Here is a 20,413-nt window from a genome sequence, read left to right as displayed (position 1 = left end):
TCCTCAGCTTCATCTTCAGTCTCCACAGGCAGACAGCAGAGAAAAGCCACCATGGGCATATATATCTGTGTGTGAGAAGCAGAGCACGGCACTTGGGGCCCAGTGCATGGCCACCTGTGGAGCCGGACCAGAGACCGAGCTCTCAGCAGGCAGTTTGGAGATGTCCGATGCCCACCTTCTCCAGGAGGGCAAGACAAGAGCTGTGGCCCATCATACGGCTGCAGTCTGAGCTGTTGTATTTGTCAGACGTAGCCTCAGCCTGCCACGAAGACACATGGGCTTGGGCAGACCCTCTCCCAGAACTGTGCTCCCTTACACAGCGTAGTTGTTTAATGCTACAGCTAGGGTCAAAAATCTGCCCTTGTCCCCAAAAATCCTCCCCGGTGGAGGCAAGCCAGAGAAAAACACACCAGGGCTGAGCTAGTCTGCCTGCCCAGGCCAGCACTGAGGCCAGCAGTGAGGATGGAGCAAGCAGTGCTGCTCCAATTTTCCTGGGCATGCCTCACTCTTCGGGTGTGTGGTTGACTGTAACCTGTCCTGGGGGGCTAACTACAACCCTGAATGACTGAACTGCTCTTTCTCAGGCCCTTGAATTTGTATGCATGATTTTTTTTTTTTTTCTTGTCTGACTACACCAAGGAGGAGGCTGTTAGGATCATTGTTTCCCAGGGCATCCTTTTAACTCAGACACAAATTTTACCTCAGTGATGTTCAGGAGGGTTCAGCCTTACAGTATTTTTGCTCTTCTGCCCTAAATTTCTGCAGATAACATGTCTGACTTGCCCAGGCAGGCCATTAATACAAGACTTGAAAAAATGACCTGGGAAAATCTTAGTCTCTCAAATATTTTCTACTAGCATTTGGAATGATAGCTGAAATACTGTTTTTCCAAGTATAGATACATCTCCTAATGACAAGGATCTGAGCGCTGTGCTGTTCAGCCCTGATCTTCTCTCTGCTTCTAAGGTGCAAATCCATGTTCATAATTTAAACAAGTTCCTTATTTTGCACCCTGTAAACTTTTTAAGGCTGCAGTTAAGAGCAAGAGACTCTCACCACAGGCCACTGCAGAGATCAATTCCTTCTGTTCGCTGCAACGATCTGCAGGATGCTTGTGTGCTCTCTTAGCTTCTGGTAGCAGTTTCATCCTCTGGGACACTTGAGTGGCTTCTGTAAAGAACAGACTTTTTCACTGATAGATTTAAAGCTGAACCCTCACTTCTGTAGTTCGCAATATTATTTGAATTCGTGTTTTATCATAGTCCCTGTTTTGGTTGACCAGATAGGCATTGACAGTGGTTTCAACAGTGGTTTAAGACTGTAAGGCTTCTATTACAAGTTCCTAAAATTGTATGATCACAGTCTTACATATATTTTCTTCAAAATATTTTTTATATTAACTTTTTTTTTCTTTATCCTACTGACAGTGTTGCAATATCGTGTCTATTTAGGCATTACACTGGTAGGCTGTGTGGTGGCTGATGGTTTGAATTAGTCTTGGGTTGCTGGGATAAATGAAGCACGCCCCAGGGCATTTCTCATTTCTGATCTTTCAGTGGTGCCTGGTTTGTTCCTCACAAGAGCAGGAAGGTGTCAGATCCTCTTGTTATTCCACCTTTTTAGCAAACCTTCTGCTGACCATCAAAGAACACGCTCTTAGTCCGTTCCCGCCTGTCTTCCCTAAAGCTTTTTGCTGTCATCCCCGTTTTGTTTCCAGAGGCCCGTGTGTTCCTCAGCACAGCACAGCAGAGAGCCGTGGTATTCTGGAAAAAGGGGTGTCAAAGCCCAGCAGATACGTGAGGCGCGCTCGGCGCTCGAGAAGTTCTCATCGCACCAAGTGCGTGCCAGGCCGAGGGGGATGAAACCAGACAGGTTTTGTACCGAGCACCTCAGGGACACACGCTAGCAGCACGTACTGCGTGGGCTCCGGGGGGGCCCAAGGGAGGCCACGCTCCCCTGGTCAACAGGAGCGGCCGGGGACACCGCGCAGGCAGTGCTGCTGAGTGGGGTGAGGGACCGGCCTCCCTCAGGGCAGCTCTTCAGCTCGGGGGCCTCTCTATTCGGGCTGGCAGCCTCGTAAGAGCTGTGGCTATTTTTAAAGCCTTTTCTTCCCTTTGCAATTTTTGTATAATCATGTAACTAAAAAGGTAGTTTCATCACTCCCCTTTCTGTGTACAGTGTGAGACAGAAGTGACAACCAATTTGGCATCATTTGCTTACAGGAAGAACAAAATTGCGCATGTTCTCTTTTACATAGTTGTACTTTTTCTTCCTAATAACTATCCTAGCCTCATGCTGGTGAAATGCACATCTTCCCATGCTCAAATTAATGACTGTGATACCTTATCATGCGAATAGTTCCTTCATATTTTGTGAAAAAGGATTTGCTTCCTAGTGACTTGACTGACTGCTGTGCAAAGTTATTTTAGATATTTAAGAGAAAAAGAATTGCAAATTATAAGTCATTAACATATTTGCATTTTTATTTTAATGGTTATTCCTTGTAATAATGGTATATTCAGATGTATAAGCTGTAGTGTAATTATAATTTCTAATTATTTTATAATTATACATAAATGATATTTCATGCTATAGTAGCAGGCAGTGTACATAAAAGTCAGTAATGCAAGTCTTGAGAAGTGAAGGGAAAATATCTCCCTGTGCTGGATCCTGAGTATTAATTGTGCCCACAGCAGTAAGCCTCTGCAGGCAAAGGCCTTACTGAAAGGAGAGAGCTCTATAGATTAAATGGAGCTTTAAAAGGAACAAAACAAATTGATGTTAAAAAAAAAAAAGATGTTAACTCACTCTGAATGAAAATATCTCTTCCTCCTGCAGCAAAGCTGGCATTGGTGAAATTTTTGAAGGCCACCAAGGACCTGTCACGGGAATCAACTGTCACATGGCAGTGGGTCCAATTGACTTTTCCCATCTCTTTGTCACATCATCATTTGACTGGACGGTGAAGTTGTGGACCACAAAGGTAAGAAAACAAAACTGGGATGTGAGGGGTAATAGTACTTGTGAAAATGCCATTGTCAGAAATGTTTCAACTGAAATCCATTCACTGAAAGGCTGTGCTTAGAAAAGGCGTAGCGATATGACTGTAAGTCAAATGCATTCCCAGTGTAACTATGTCAACCATGTTTGCCTGGAGCCTACCCTCTAAAGGTAGTTTTAGCTGGCTTGCACTTCAGTATTAACCCTAGTACCGAGCAATTTCACTAGGGAAGGAGATTAGGATGTCTTGTAGTGGCAGTCATCAAACAATCCATCCAGCACACCTTGTGCAGGCTAAATTGCGAGACTAATACTGAGCACCGTGACAGTGCAGCAGCAGGAGCATTTTCTTCTGATGAAGCAACAGGGGAGGCACATGTACGACTTAATGCAATCAATATCCATCATGAAATTCATTGCTGTAGGAGGCTGTGATAGCCAGAAAGTATAAATCGTCCCAATGACATTAGACACTGATGGCTGGAAGCCGGGAGGAAATACACACTGGAAGTTACATTCATGAGCTCCGTCAATCTGCTACTGACTGCTCTGTGGATGCGTCCACATAACCTCTTACAGGGAGAGCACTGTGAACAATGGAAATGAAGCTTTGAATACCCACACCCCACAGAAGTGTATGAATATAGACTAATGACAGAGGGACTAAAAACTGCAGGACAGATTAAACAGACCAAGCTATTTCATTGTGCTAAGTGAAATACAAGAAGTAAAATTCTAAATATCTAAGTCATCATATTTATTCATATTTTTTTCCTGAGTACGTGCTATTATTAGTTGCTCAGCAGTGTTTGCTGTATTTTTTCCATTTTTAATAGTTATTTTTGTCGTACTCCAGAGTAGACAATTGCCTTTCAAATGCCAGGCTTTTGTCTTCATCGTGTTTTCATGTCTGTGTTTGGTTCACATCTTGAGCTGCACCCAACAGATTTCCAGCTTTGGAAGTTGACCCCAGTCAGGAAATATCTCAGCGTGTGTTCCCCAAAGACATCAGGGCCTGGAGATGCTGGGACAGATGCTCAGCAAATGTAAATACAAAAGTGATCAGAGAGGGCCATGTGACAGCCTTGTGCTGAAAACAGAAGCACAGTTACCTAGATATTAACTTGAATTAGCCTCAGTAGTAGGTTCATAATGCATTTGTTAATGGCCTGATCCAATGTGTATGCTAATTACCAGGTATCTTTGCCTGATGAGCAATGACCATAGCTGACAGTTTTGTTTGAGTGTTATATTTTAGCAAGTTTGTAAGGAGGAAGGTGCATGATTTACCGAATTTGTACTGTATACATCAGTGGACCCAGCCTTAACCAGTGCAGAAGTGATCCTGGGGGATTGTCGTGGGCAGGCTGGGGTGGGTCCTGGGTGGTAAACACTGGAAAGGGCTGCAGGATAACCCAGTGACAGAGAGCTGGCTAGGGCTGGTGAGGCTCTTTGGTGTCCGAGACAAGGGAGTGCTGGGCAGTGGTAACTGGGGGCAAGGGAACATCAGATGGTTGAAGCTGAAGCTAAGTAAGGGGAAAAAAAATCTGGGAGGACTGTGTGGAAGATGAGAGGCTGGTACTGAAATACCTGCACTCCAAATGTACATGCCCAGAAAAGCCTATGATGAATATCAAAGCTGCAGCTTGAGGCTGAATATGTCAATAGGGATCTCATCCATCTGTCGCTTAAATGAAATTATATTAAGGAGTAAGAAGGCATGTGTTTTTTTTATTCTGAACTCCTGGGATGTCAGAAGTTAGTGGTAACACTAACACGGCATATTTTGGACACAAAGACACTGCAGTTAGCAGTACAGAGTTATCCTTGTGGAAGAGTTCAGTCCCAAAATGGTTGGGTCAGATGCTGTTCAGTACAGTCAGTTTTCAAAGAACCGAACCATTTAAATTTCTAATACCTATCAGGCTGTGGCTCATCTGGCAAGAAAGACCTCCTGAGAATGCTGCGTGACCTTGCTGATGCGAGCAGGAACGGGCATGTGACACACCACAGCACCACTGAGCTGGAAGCAGTATTATTGCTGTATTGGATCTGTTGCTTTCTTCTGGAGCAGGTTTGAGCAACAGCAGCTCCAGGCTGCGGCACTGCTAGCCACTGCCCTGTGAAGACATACTCTGAGGCACTAGACAAGTTCTTGAAATGTGATGAATATTTTCTTTTTCTTCCAATTTGATTCCTGCAGAAATGTCTTTCCATACTATCTCTTGGCTGGAGTGAGTACATAGTTAGGGCTCTCTGTTCCATTTCCACAGTCAGGGGCCAGTTGATCAGTGGACTTTGAATAAATCCATAGGCACATTTGATTATCTGAAAAAAAATAGTGGATTAATATGAAGCTTTGAGTACTACTCCTGGTTTACAAGACTTTACTCAAATTTTTTTATTCCTTTGGTTTCTTATTTGTAAATTTAATCTCTCTATCAACATCCAAAGCCGCGCTCCTTTCCGGCTTCTACCAGTGTTGTCTACTTAATCCTGTGCACATTATCCTCTTTGGTCATGAAATTCAATTCCTTTCTGTTTCACAGGTTCAGAGTCAATGTCCAATTGTAAAGTGAACCATAAAAGCTCTGTGTTTATATTGTCTATTGATGTGGTGTAGCACCCTGGGGTGCTTACAAGAAAGGCACTTTCAAAGCAGGCATTTGACTGATGGATTGAAAGCCCTGTCTCCCTTAAAAACTCTAGATTGACGTTTTATAATCTGTTTTTGCAGTTAACACATTTTCCATCCCAACAGCAGTTCAACGAGCTGACTGAGAATAAGGTTTTCACTAACGGAAGAATGAAGGTTTTGCAGATAACACTAATAAAAGGTTCCTGTTATCACCCGGCATATTAGCCAATAATTAGATCCTTGAGTAAACAGTAAGCAACCAGAAGCAGCAGGAAAAGAAAAGTAATTTGCAAAGATAGTCACTTGATAGCCAGGGCATTACCTGGTTCCTGCTGAAGTCAATAGGGCTTTCAGCTTGAATTTGGGCTATACTACATCAGCGAGTCTGGGATGCAGAGCTGTCAAAGGAAAGTCCTGATGTGAAGTGTCTGTGGAGCTCTGCCCCTAATTAGGTATCGTTTGTACGACGCTTTGAAGAGGTAAAGTGCTAAGTGGAAATGCTAAGTGTTGCTAATTAATTAAGCACTAATCCTCATGAACGAATAGCATGAGGTTAAATAATGAAATGTAAGTATTGTTATTATTACAGCAATTGCTGTGTGGAGTGGGAATTTTTAGATATTGTGTCAAGGGACAGAAACTAGCCTGGAATTGTTAAAGCATAGCAAAACAAGCTAGTTTCAGCTAATGCCTAGAAAATGGCTTGTTTGCTGCTGAGGGAGTTAATAAAGGTCTGGGTAAAGAGGTGGATTTTGTTAGTTTTTTTCATCCTTCACATATCTCGTTTGTCTCTTATCCTTCCATTGAGGCTCGGTGCTAATGACTGAGTGTTTCTCCTAATGCATCTAATAACTAAGTCATACTCAGGTGGGCAACTGACTAGAAGAGGGATTGGAATAACAGTAACAGCATTGCTGTCTCCCCATCTATGCTCGTCTCCTTCTCGCCTGATGCTAAGTAATGGTGGTGAGTGTCATACTCAGAGGGAGGGATGGAGATGAGCAGACTGGTAGTAGGACCACTGCCTAACCATCAGCACGGACTAACTGAGCCAGAGGACGTGTGCCTTCAGCAATAGACTACCTACTTTTGTGTCCCTGCTCAGTTTTGCCTTGCTAGCATGTGTATCAGTGGTAGCTCCTTCTTCCTGGTCCCCCTCCTTTGTCTTCTCTTTCTTGTGCTGTTCTCTTTCGGGCTCTGCAGTCCATTGTAATATTTGAGAAACCACTTCTTAAACAGAAAAAAAATCACATTTCCAGTCTATGTGCCTTATGTATATTTCTGTACCTTCAATATCTTATCTGTTCACTCGTTATCTTGGTATGAATCAGTCCTCCTGATTCTTGGAGGATTCAAGAATTTTACCTTGCACTTTCATACCTTCCTACCAGCATAAGACTTCAAACTCCATTTGAGTCTAGAGGTTAAACACTATCTCCTTGGAGGTCAAGCCTTCCGCTAGAACAAAAAGAAGCAAATGCGGTGCTGTTGCCAAAGACTAGTAGGAACTTTAGCTATGTTCCCCAAACCCTTCCCCAAAAAGCCTGGCTGATAGGAACTGATAGGAACAACTTGATAGGACTTACTGTGATGAAAAATGGTATCACAAAATGAATCAGAGCATTACGTGATTGTGTGGATTAGTCACCAAGGGAACAATTCACTCACAAATAGGCAATTTTTAAAGTTTACAGGGTCAGGTCGTCACTTTTTGAAGGTTAATAAGTTACTATTTTTTACAGTACAAATGCCATGTATCAAAATACCTGGTTACTGGCTCAGATATTTTCTTGTATAATTTCAAACACATTAAGTGGGTGAGTGAGAGCCTCTTGTGTTACAGATAGCATTGCCTGAAGTTAAAGATCCACGTAGAGATATACTCAAATACAACTCACAATAAAAGGACACTAGACTTAGTGAACTATCGCAACAACTTGGTGAGTTCTTCCTCATGCAAATTGTTCTTATCTCTTATTGGAAGTGGTGGGATTAATGACTTAATGTAGTGAAGACCATGGTGGGTAATTAGAGCTGATCATTGATTAGAGAAACTACCATTAGTGGTTAATAGTACAGAGTATTCCCCTGTCTTACAGAAGACGTTCTTCTTCCAGTGAATGTGCAATTATTTATGAAGAGCTCCACGAGAGCATCCTGTAAGCCCGTGGTTTGGGCACCGAGCCAGCCATGCTGCAAAGGACTGCCTGAGTAAGACTTGAACATGTGTCTTCCCTAAGGGGAGGAAATGCTGTGATGATCTTGCCATTTTGCTCAGAGCTGTATCTTGGGTCTATGAGCAACTATGGATTTGATGAAAGTAGGATCTTCTTGGAGTAGAGCTTTGATTTTAATGTGCTGACACTTCTTGATGAAAACCAGTTTTGTCCACTTGGGGCCAGCCCTGCTTCTCCAGTTTCTGACAGGATCAGACTGGTCTCTGGACTGGTGAAATGCAGAGGTTTCATAAAGGATCTGTCTGAGGCCTTGAAGTGGGTGCTGCTAGGTGGAACTGCACAGGGGAGCTGGGGGAGGGTAGAAGCGTGTGGTTGAATAGCACTCGTATGTGATGAGATCCTTAATTCATAATTTTTGCTTGATCCAACACAGAAATATTTTGGGGCACTATTTCAGGCATTATTCACGTACCTTATCTTGCATATGCTTAAATAGATTTGATCTGGATTCAGTAAAAAACAGTCTTGAACCTGTTCATTCTTTACGTTATTTTCTAAGCTTTCCTAATTTGTTGGGCCACATTCAGTCTTCTTACATTAGCACATGAGGTACTTTAGATCTGTCTTACTGCATATTGGAAGTTGGATCCTCTTGGATCCTTTATTATTTTGGACTTCCATACTTTGGTTTCTTATGCAGCCATTGGAAAGAAGTAACTATGGTGCATCCATTTTAGACATTTCTTGGAGGTACCACCATTACTTCTGTCCACTGAGAAGCCAAGGTCAGGCAGATACATAAACAATTGGCTGTTGGAGCTTTTGGTGGCTTTCTTGCATTCAGACAGCTTCAGGTCTTATCTAAATTGTCAGATGTGGCAGCACTTCTGAGCACCAGGGTCTGTCTTCTTATTTTGGCTTCTCTCAAGCCATTATCAGCAAGGAATCAGCCTCTTTATCCCATGCCGCACAGACACAGCTACACCTTGATTCTGCAATCAGAAAAGCTAAAATACAAGCTGAAGACGGGGTGTGTGTGCTCTGAGCAGACGCTTAAGCAAACTACAGGGATATCAGGACCTCTGCCTTTCTGCACCTAACACCCTGCTGAATCTGAATGCAATCTCAGTCTGTCTCTGGTGCCATGGTGGGTTGGTCATCTCACAAGGGCTATAGGAGTTTAGGGAGGCATAAGAAATAACATCAAGAAGCAAAAGATGAAAAGAAATAATATACTGTGAGGGAGACCAAAACTTCAGTCTATTGTGGGAGCACATAGACTGAATATGGACTGCCCTCCCTATTTTCTTCTCTCCCTCTCTCCCACTTGCTTTGGTGGGGATCAAATGTCTAGCTCAATGGACTACTTAACCCTTCTTATTTCAGATACCTGGCTAGAACAGTCCCCCCCCTGCTGGATTACAACATGGAGCTTGTTTTTGAATCTGCTCATAAGGCTATCACTTTCCTTTGACAACGCTACTTTTCCAGCACAGGCTTTTTCTGTTTGATAAAAGCAATTAAAATGACTAATCTGATTAATCACTGTCCAAATGCTAATTTTATCTGATTATAGGGAAAGACAAAGGATGATAAAATAGTATGCTGAATTTCATGGAAATGGTCTCCCTGTGGTGTGAGTTCAGAATTTTGAGTTTTGTCCAAAAACAAGGCAATGAATGAATTTGCTTCAGAGCTCACTTTCTGTCAAAAGGCCAAGCTGACTTGGGGAAGAGGGTGGAGCTGCCTGTTCAGACAGGATTTTTTTAGTTTTTGCCCTTTACCTCTGGAGCCAGAGGTCTGGCTCTCATCCAGCTGTACAAAAAAGAAGATTATGGTATTTTCTAGGTAATTTTAAGGAGCAAAACCAAAGTGAAGTCAGGTGGCTTGAAATCAACCCCAAGTTCTTCGCATGAAATTTTTCTCATGATTTTGGTTTTCAGTGTAGCCATATTTGAAAAGTGATAGGAAAATATTCTTCAGCTGGCCGACATATTTCATTTACTCATGCCAACCATGCTGCTTCTTTGTGAATCATTTTGTGAAGAATGGCATATGCACAGAAAAGTAAAAGTCATCTAAAATACTGAGACTGTTCCGAAGAATTCACTGGGCTAAACTTTACTTCAGAAAATCCTAACAGAAATCCAGCTGTAGCCAGTGAAAGCTTTATTTGCAAATGGAAAGTGGAATTTGATTTCAGGAGTTCATATAATCCATACAAAACAAAGTCTTGATTCCTTTTTCCCTGAAATCAAAATGCAAACCTCCCACTGACTGTTCTGTTGCAGAATTATGCTGAAGGATCAGGCTCACATGTAGCAGTGAGCCATTTCGGGAGAATTATCAATATATAAAAGCCAGGATTTCTTCACTAATGGAAATTTTCTCCCACCTGCTTCATGCAGCAGTCCTTTCTCTGCTATGCGAGAGACTTTTGTTATCAGGAAAAAAGGAACTGTATTCAAAATCCTACAAGATGGAGTTCTCTTCAACAATAATTAGCCTCAAAATCATTGCTTGCTGACCCATGAAAGCTCTGCAGGCATCCTGGTGGTAGCAGCTACAAATACTAATCGGGACTGTTAGCAGACAGTGCTGTCACATCAGGCTGTACTGGCTGTTCTGCAGTATTCCCCATGCTCCTGCCTGTTCTTGCTGGCACTTGGAACACTGAAACTGAAACAACAGAGTTGCTTGAAAGCCTAATAATTCTCCGAGTCCACACGCAATGCCGGGCCAGGTACCCTATGATGAAGCAGTATTTTCCATTAGAAAGAAAACCTGAATTTTCCAGGGCCTCATACTGAAGGTTTCAGTCAGAGTGACGGGGGTGGGAGCACGGCAGTAACGATCCCCTGAAACCGCAGCTCCATTATCCCACTCCCCTCCTCGCCTGTAGCACAAAGTAATTTTCCCGTACCCAGCTGGAGTGGCAGTGGCACGCCTGCAACGGCAGGGCTGTGAGTGTGCTGGAGGAGTGGGGGCTGCAAAACAGAGCAGGCAGCGATCCCAGCGCGGAAGCACGGCTGCAGAAGAGCATACCTGGCCCCGTAGTTTAACCAGGAAAGACAGCAGAAGGAGAGAAAAAGGTGGAGAGGAAAGAGAAGGATCTCAAGCCACCTGTGTTTCTGAACGCTGGGTGAGTGAGCTACCTCGTTGAACACCAGCTATAAAATATTACCGCAAGATTTTTTGTTTCTAGAGCTTTCTCCAGGAGTCTGGAACACACGTACCTTAGCATTTTGTGTGAACAGAAAAGTTGGTAGGCAATTGGGGCTGAACTACCTCTCTTTAGCAACCTGAGGCAGGGAGACAGTCCCATTGACTCAAGCAGGGGTTGGCCGGTAAGTGGGTGCCGCTGCCTCTCCTGCCTGACAGGAGAGCACTGTCACAGCGATTTGGCTTCCCCCGAAGCATCCCACTCATCTCCAGCGCTGCTTCCTGATCCCACCTGTGTGGGATATAAACAGCGAGTGACGACTGCAGGTAAAATACCTCATCCGCCCTTCTTCGGTGTTTCATGTACGCTCTGACTAGGGTTTGGTGATTCTTCCTTCTGTCAGTCTAGCAAAACCGTACCTGACTCATATTCCTCAGCAAGTCCCCCAAGTGCTTCTCTGAAAAAAAAAAAAAAATCCTGAAAAACAGTAATATAAAGGCAGGAGTAGGAGCAACAGAAACTGTGAATCAGTTTGCTAAGCAGGGACAATAAGACCTTTTATAGTTTTGAGCTTCTTAAAGAAGAAACCAAGCTGTCTTTAGAAGTAGATAGAAATTCCAAAAGAAAATGACATTTTTCAAGTAATCTGGTGATGGAAGTGCACAGTTAGTAGCATAAGATGAAGTGCTGGCTTGCTTAAAGCATGTTTTAAATAAAAGGTGGAAAACTTGATTAACATTTAGCAATGAAGTCAGCAGTCTGAGGAAATACAGAACAAATGGCAAGTACCTGTACAGGCTTCTCCACTGTTTTTATCCACACAGCACCCAGCTTGATGTGGGCAAGTGGAGCAGAAGGTATGAACCTCAAGCAGTGGAAACCTGTAGGCACAATTTTTTCCATTGTGGAGTAAGAGGGACTCCAGACTGGGAATTAAACTGGGTGATCTAAAAATGTAAAAACAAGCATACATCAGCCTGGCTAGTGGGAACTGGTAAGAAAAGTGAGCTGGGGTGCCTCATTGTGACCCAGTCTGCGTACTAGCCTCTTCGTACAATCTTTCCTCAGCATGTATTGTAGAGTTTCGAGGCCCTACATGCCTCCTGATGCATTGTGAAGTTAATCCGTGGCAAGCAGATATCAATTAATTTTATTTTACATCAGTCATCAGGTAATACACATTTATATCAAACTCACTGAAAATAGTTCCCCAGCTAAGGTACGGTGGTAAAGAGGAATGCCATACTTCATGCTCTTTTTCCTGAGAAAATAGAAAGGTCTTTTTCCACTGAGTAAGTGGAAAGGCAGGATAGAAGACAGCTAGAAGACCAAAGAGAGCTGTCATCTAGCAGCACAGCCTGAACGTGTTGCATCTCTGCAGAGGACTCAAAACAGATCAGGAGGATTAACCAAATAAGCAGTTTACCCGTCAGTGTGACTTTCAGGCTATCTCCACAGACCCTGAAAGCTCTGCTGTCTGGCTTTCTGACACTCCTGAAAGTCAGGTGATGTCTGACTTTCCAAGTTCTTTTATGCTTTTTCTCTGTGCCACAGTATTAGACCTTAAGTTCGGTTCTCATTAAAACCGCCTGTGCCAATCATCAAACCTTTTTTTTCCTTTGCTTCCTTCTTGTATGTTCACCCGTGACGCTTTGACTTTGAAGGAAACCACAAAAATGTAATCATCATGTTATCTCCAGACTGGTCTGCTCTCGTACCCCCTTCCCTTTCAGTCTCACCCTTGTCCCCTCCTCCGTCTATAATAATTCCCACATGTTTATGCAAAAATACTGGAGTTTTTTATTGTTGTCAATTAAGAGAGGCAACAGTTTTAGCATCTCTGCAAGAACAATGATTTCTAAATGTGAAAGGTTTTCTGCCTTGAGCGCCTACAACTTTTAGGATGCCACAAAACAATCAGTGTAGTAACCCTACAGAACTTAAATAAAACAGGGCTCCTAAGAGCGTAGGGATCGTTTCCACACTCACTTCTTCCTCCCCTCTATCACTGCTGAATCTAAAAAGGAAGCCTGTTCCTTGGTTCACAGATGCAGTGTTACCCTTGATATAGTGACCTAGTCCTCTGACGGTGAGGTGACACTACGTGAAACTGTGTGACTGGATGCAGGTGCCATCGTCTCAGAAGACAGAAAAGCGGCGTATATGGGGAGTCAGTCTTGTGAGGCCCCGGTTAGCTCCCATTCCCACTGCTGTCGTTAGGAGGTCAGGATTTTGGAGAATTTTCTTCCTTACACTGTAAACAAAAGAAGTGCGCTGCTTCTAACAGCAACACCGCAGACCTGAGGAGTAACAGCACAATAAATGGCTGTGTTTCCATTTAGTTCAACAGGGCCAGGAAACCAATCCCATCTTGAAGAGTAATTATTTTACTAACCACTGACTTTGCATTCAGCATCATTAATCAAAGCAGAGGGGGCTTTATTGTTCAACAACTTGCCTTAAAGGTACTGAATCATAACATTTAAAAACACTTAGTGGTAGTATCTCTAGCCCAATACACCAGTAATTGTCCATACATACTGGAAGATACGTTCGGCTACGGATCACACCTTGCAGTACTTAGAACATATACACAGGTCACAGCCCAGCGAAACGTCCAGTGAGCCCCAGAGGCTCAACTGCAGTTCAGGACTGAATCCCACTGCCAACAGGAATTTAACGAAAGGTAAAGGAGTTATTGCTCATATAGCTCGATTTAGTGCACCTCAGTCAGACGGTGAAACTGGGGGGCTGAAGTTGAAGAACATAAACATCCCCCTTTTGCTTTCCCACTGTCATCCATGAAGGTCTGGCTCTGCCTGGAAAAGGTGGGGCAAGACTGCAAGTTCTGAGTTGTACAGTATCGGGGTCTGGGGGATAATGATAGCCTTTGGGGAGAATGCAGACAGGCTTTGCTCAGCCATCAGGGATATACCTGTAACTAGCACCTCTGATTTATAGCTTCTAGTGCTAGCTCTTCTAAGGCAACTTAACAGTTCCTGGGAATACTGTGTCTTCTAAAAGTTAGCGTAATCTGAGCTAAATCAAGTCCCATAAGCATACCGTGAAAGCAGAAGACATTGGATTATCCAAAATTATCATAACTATTGGAAAACAGATTTGGGGAAAACATGGCAGTCCAGAACTGGCAAAATTCCCATTGAGATCAATCAGTCAGAATAAAAAACAAGGCAACTTCGTCTCCATACTGAGATAAATGGAGAACGTAAGGGCTTACAAGAGTAGTAGACCCTTACACACAGCAGAGGACTTACTCCCCCATCACAAGATGTCTGCACAAGTAACCCCAAGCACCTAACAGCTGGTGGCCCAGAAGGGAGACCACTGAGGGAGGAAAGGTCAAGACCGGGATGCAGCTGATCCAAGGAGTATTCACCTCAAAATGCCCAGCAGCTTTTAGGTTTCACTTACCCTGTCTGCATCTTTTGGGTTGGCCTAGCTAACTGGCAGCACCAGAAGGGAAAAGATAAGCCTGGATTCAGCAAAGCAGTAAGGTGTCCCTCTCAGTACAGAGAAGGCTGGGCCTAGCAGGCCCATAAACCTAGTTTAGGTCTATGAAAAGAGTGAAGGTACTCAATTCCTAACCTGAGTGGAAGACCACAAGCTATGCCCTATCTTCAGATCTTTTGTATCTGGTCAGTTTGGCACCTTAACACTTGCCTTAAAGACAGTAGAGTTTTACTTGCCAATGTGAAGACTTCAATGAAACGCTACTGCAGCCTTCCACTACTTCAGGAGAGCTTATAGGAAAGATGGAGGGGGACTTTTTGCAAGGGTTTGTAGTGATAGCACAAAGGGTAATGGTTTTAAACTAAAAGAGGGTAGATTGAGATTAGGTATAAGGAAGAAATTCTTCACTCTGAGGGTGGTGAGGCGCTGGCACAGGCTGCCCAGAGAAGCTGTGGATGCCCCATCCCTGGAGGTGTTCAAGCGCAGGCTGGATGGGGCTTTGGGCAACCTGGTCTGGTGGGAGGTGTCCCTGCCCATGGCAGGGGGTTGGAGCTGGGTGATCTTTAAGGTCCCTGCCAACCCAAACCATTCTGTGATTCTAACGTGTTACCTATGCTGGAAGAGATGTTATCTTTTGACACCACTTTGTAATTTTATTTTTTTATATTTTTTTAGTGAATAAAGACTAATTATACAAGTTGCCTGCCACAGGGGCCAAATTTTCCTCTTCCCTTGTTCAAGGGCCAGACACAACAGCCACTCTGCTCGGGAACACTCTGGGACTGCTCTGTCCAAGTGCCCGAGAGCCAGAGTTTGAGCCTAAAAAAACACACCACCTAGTTTGGAAAGTTTCTATGCCAAGGATTAATGAATCTGTCATATTTGCTGCACACACAGAAAAATTAAATTTGCTTAAATCATCTTACAATACTGCACCACATTCATGGCTGTAGTTAGTCAGTGTCAGCCAGAACTAAGGATTTTGCCTATTGTCTTTAGAAGGGGAGAAAATGGAGTGAAAAGAAAAAGGAGATACGATGCTCAGTAAATGGAGTGTGTGGTGTCACCATGCATCTGTAGTGTTGAAGGTACAGTCTAGGGAAGTACCTTTAGGTGGAGCTGACACCCATAGAAATTGTGCCAATGTGTAAAACACTCCTTTCATGAAACAGGCAAGGCCAATTGCTTTTTCCATGGCTTTTAAGAAGTCAGATGCTAGTTAAAACCTGTGAATATGTATACATTCCTTTATATGGATAATTAGCTACTTTATGTGTGGCGCCTCCTGGATTAAAGAAAATTCTATGCAAATAAGCGGAATAGACTGGTCAAATTTATACGTGGAAAAAAAATACCTCTTTTATATAAATATCTACTATTTTTTAAGGTGAGTTTCTTATTTCATAGACAAGTGCTAATTCCTAGACAGCTCCCATGTATTTAAAATGTTCACTCTGCGTTGTTCTTTTAAACAATGACTGACTGTATACAAACACTGAGGATGAACAATAGATTCTGATTATCTGCTTAAATAAATGAGACAAAAACACGTCTTAGAAATGTTTTTTTCACTTTTTCTGCTAAATGCTTGATTTCTGTCCTGCTGAAATCAATGGCAAAACTCCATTGGTTCAGCAAGGCCAAATTTTCACCCCAAACACTCTTTTTTTTTTTTTTTTTTGTAATAAGTAGATTTGGCGCAACTTTGTCTGAAGATACTGCTTTAAACTATTTCTTCTGTTCTATTGAGTAACAGAGCGGGTTGATATTTAAGAATGAAAGCTCATCAAGTTTAAATTTCAGTTGTTTTATAATAATAGCCATATGTTAGTTATAGATTGTGTAAGTCTGAAGTTTTGGTAATTTAAAACTGCTTTAAAGTGACCTTTACATGGTTCCACATTTCAACATTTTCTAGAAGTGGTTGGTATCGGTCCTTACTCATAAATCCTTACATTAAAAGAATCTGCAGGGCCTGGGCCCTTGGTTAAGAGGCTTATAGTACGGAAGTCCTGCAAACATTTATATACACACTTAATCTTACAAATCGAGTCTTCACATTGAAATCAATATAACTGTCCTCAGTGGGTGAAATCAGACAGGATGAAACGTTAGTTTTTAAGAAAGGTCACTCTCTTTAATCATTGAAGACAGGATGCTAAGCAAGAGGGACATTCAGCCTGATCCAGTGCAGTTGTTCTTATGTTCTTCTTTAGCTAAATGGTGCAATACAGAAAGACATAGTGTGGGAAATGTATTTTTTTCCCCACTGAACACTAGACAAGCAGGGAGGACAGATACACTGCAGGAACTATGAAGGCTGTAGCCCAGCTGCACTACCACTGCCTGGTGGTGCCGTATGATGGGTCTTTCTCCACTTTTTCTCAACCACGCTGCAGTTGATCTTGCCTTTTGCTCAGGCTGCTCACATGGCTGCTGCTGATGATGATTATTATTAATTTCCCTATCTTGCTCCACTGCCTATTCATCTCTGTTTATTTGTGTCTCACTCTTTGGATGTCTGAGATCGCTCTGAAAAGATAAATAATTTTTGTCCAGGTTTTCTCTCTGCTTTCCTATCCGACTGAATATTTCCACAGTTAAGTTAAATGCAATGCACACTGCATACCTGCTGTGCTTTTCACCTCAAATACCATTACTCAGAAAGTGTTTTTATTTTGCTAACAGGGAAACTGAGGCACACTAGCTAAAGCCATTTGCTAGAAATTGTACAGGAAGACTCACAGTTGAGCAACATCTCCTGACCTTTCCTTCTAATGGTTTATTCTTTGGTCATGAACTAGAAAAGAAACTGGCAGAACTAAAAGAGCATTAAAAGTGTCACACTCAAATAAGATCAAAACAAGCTTTGATATGTGGACAAAAAGGAAACCTTGATTGAAATCTGCTCTGGATTGATTGATATCTTAATAGTCCCTTTACTTCTATGGAATTTTGTTACTTCTCCCGTGACACTTAAAGTGCTATATGTGCTGCACATTTCCCATGTCTAAGAAAAATATTGGCCACCTAGCAGATGGCCAGATTTCCTTTCCCTTCAGTATAGTATTGTGTTCCATGCCCATTTTTCCAGCGTTTAGATGGCTGATGTATTTGAACCTAATTTTCAGTGAAAATACACAATGTTGCAGATAGGCATTGTGGTCCTGTATTGCCCACTCTAAATTCTGTTCCCTGGTTCACAGCTGAAGAGATTCACTCTGAAATTTCTTATGAAATACCTCTGCCTCTTCAAAAGCTTAGTCTTCCTTTGGCCCTCGACCCTGCAAATGCTTTAGCATGGGCATGCAAGTAATTCCATTAACACATGTAACTCCCTCCACTGGCACTGATAATACACTAAGCAGATACATATGTTTGGAGAATTGGGGTTTGTTTAAGTAAGGAACTATTCTTGTAATTTTTTTTCATTTTCTTTTGCAAAACTCCAGCTTTGGAAAAAAAAAATGTTATATAAATCTGAGGTAATAACCTCAAGCTCTAATTTCATTTTATTGTCACATAAAACAAAATGTTTGATACTCTTAGGAAATGCATAAAAAATATCAGGCCAGTTATGAACATTTGGGACCTGGTCGTGTAAGCATTCAAAGTGTCTTTCATTAATTCAGGTATAAGAAAAACTGGCCTATGGAAGCTGATCCCTTTGCATTTTCAGTGTTGTTTTTTTTTCAAATAACAACATCATGTAATTAAATCTCTGAATACTTTATTATAGCTTTGTAATACCTGCGGTAAATAAAAATATTTTAAAATTATTTACAATACGGTATTGCAACAAAGCCACTTCGTGTGAATACTCACAAGCAGAGATGAGGTACGGTACGTGTGCGTACACGCACTCTCCCATGTGTTGCTGCCCAGACATCGAGGGAAGCCCTATGCAGCACAGGAGGACCGAAAACAAAACTGGCAAGGACCCAGCAGTAGGCAGAGATTAAGCTATTTTGTTGTTCAAAATTAGTAATATACAAAAGAAAAGCGATATAGTAATTACAATCAGCTGCTTCACTTTCAGGAAAAAGTGTTTTACAGCCACGCGGTGCGTTGCCAGCATCTGTAATGTCGTTTCTCTTGCAAAACGAACAGAGGCGTACTCTGGAAGGACCACGCTGAGGTTGCGAGATACCCTGTCAATCTGATTTGGAAATTTCCAAAGGCATCCCGTGCCATCCCTGATTTCTGGCCCGAGTCTTCACCAAGCACAGGTCCTGTTTCTGCGGATCCCCGTCGAGGAGCCCGGCGGAGCTGCTACAGGCAGCTGACGGGCTGAGGGAGACAGTTAAAAAAGTCCCATTGTTTAGATTTCTGTCACAAGCCACGAGAATACTTAATTCCTTTTATCTCCTGAGTTTTCATTATCATTTAAATTTCATTTTCCATTAATTGATCAGGGATTAGCGAAGCCATTATGCCAGAATTAGACAAGCCAGACGCGATGAATAATTCATGACGGACAATTACATTTTCTTCCCGGTGCACTTTCTAACTCGCCTCCCGACTCCCGGCATGCTGGAAACGACGCCGTTTGCTGCCGGGGCCACCCGCCCGCCTTCCGCCCTGTCACGGCTGCCGCTCCGGGGGCTGCCCGGGCCCGGGGGCCCTGAGGCGACATGGCCGGGCCGGGCCGGGCCGGGCCGCCCGCCGCTAGGTGGCAGCCGCCGCCCGCGGTGCGCGGGGGCCGCGGAGCCTCGCCGCCCGGCCGGCTCGCCGTCCTTATCGGCTCCATCCGACCGCAAACGCGGTCAGGTCGGGTCGGGCCGGGCCGGGCGGGTGCCTGCCCGCTGCGTGCCCGCCCGCACCCCCTCGCCCACCCCCGGGGCGCCGGGCTGGGGCTGGAGGGGGCGCTCCCCCCCCCCGCCCCTCACGCCGGGCATCTCATTTATCCCACCGGACAGTTGTTGCCCCATTAAAGCGCGGTCCCACCCTTTGCGAGGAGCTTTCATCTCGGGGAAGTTTTATGACACTTGGTAAACGTGCAAAGTTTTTAATTAGACTCGCCAGACAGCCCGAGGCGGCACTAGCGCCACGAAGTCTTCATGCTTCTCCCTGCTTTTACAGCACAACAAGCCGCTCTACTCCTTTGAAGACAATGCCGACTATGTCTACGATGTCATGTGGTCGCCAGTGCATCCCGCGCTCTTCGCCTGCGTGGACGGGATGGGGCGCCTGGACCTCTGGAACCTGAACAACGACACCGAGGTGAGGCGGCCGGCGGCGGGCGGGCGGGCGAGCCCGGAGCCCCGTCACGGGAGGGCCGGCGGCGGCGCTGCCCGGCTCCCCCCGCCGGGGCTCCCCCCGCGCCCTCAGGGGGCCCGGAGGGGCGGGCAGGGCACGGCAGGGCCGGGCAGGGCAGGGCCGGGCAGGGCAGGTCCCGTCCCGCTGCCGGGGGGCGCCGGGCCGCCCCCCTCCGCCCTCCCCGCCTCCGCCCCGCTACCTGCGGGGGCCGGGGGAGGGCCGGCCCGGCGGGCAGCCGCCCTGAGCGGCCGGGGAAGGCTGCTCCCTCCCCTCCGCCCGGCCCCGAGGCTGGCGCTGCCGTCTCTGGAGAGAGCTCCATCGTCTCCCGTTTTGGGGCGCCCCCATCTGCGTCCCATGCCCCGGGGTGCCCAGAGCAGCGCCCCTGCCCCTTCCCGCACCCGCTGCGCCGCCCGCTTTTCTCCTTCACCCAAGGGAATCGCCTGCGATTTTCTGCCCTCGCCTTCCTTTTCCTCTTTAAAGTTTGCCCAAATTGCAGTGAGACTTAAACGAAGGAACCCACGGGTTTCCGTACGGCGGCAACTAAGTGCAGAGCGGGGAGAAAGTCACACCTTTACACCTCGCTGATGAGGAAGGGTTAGCCAGAGACAGAGAATGGCAAATCCTGTATTTTTAAAAAAATCACTTTCTAAACACGCTGAGGACCCCTCTTCCCTTTCCTCCTGTTACTTCAGATCCCCCCCCCTC

At 44.5% G+C, this 20,413-nt stretch overlaps 1 protein-coding gene across 15 annotated transcripts in view; it reads left to right on the top strand.

Moving 5' to 3' along the window:
• DYNC1I1 (dynein cytoplasmic 1 intermediate chain 1) overlaps positions 1-20,413 on the top strand; it is a 190,984-nt gene that overhangs the window by 145,607 nt on the left and 24,964 nt on the right. For all 15 annotated transcript variants that reach the window (XR_014578996.1, XR_014578997.1, XR_014578998.1 and 12 more), the window contains 2 exons: positions 2,839-2,983; positions 19,532-19,672. Coding sequence is in view for 8 of the 15 variants with exons in the window: in XM_083822479.1 (XP_083678605.1) it covers positions 2,839-2,983; positions 19,532-19,672 (286 nt within the window). In the remaining 7 variants the exon portion in view is untranslated. The remainder of the gene's footprint in view (positions 1-2,838; positions 2,984-19,531; positions 19,673-20,413) is intronic.

Source organism: Anser anser (assembly GCF_964211835.1).
Source record: "Anser anser genome assembly, chromosome: 2".
In the NCBI taxonomy this organism is placed as follows: domain Eukaryota; kingdom Metazoa; phylum Chordata; class Aves; order Anseriformes; family Anatidae; genus Anser; species Anser anser.
This window is presented reverse-complemented; position numbering and strand designations above follow the sequence as displayed.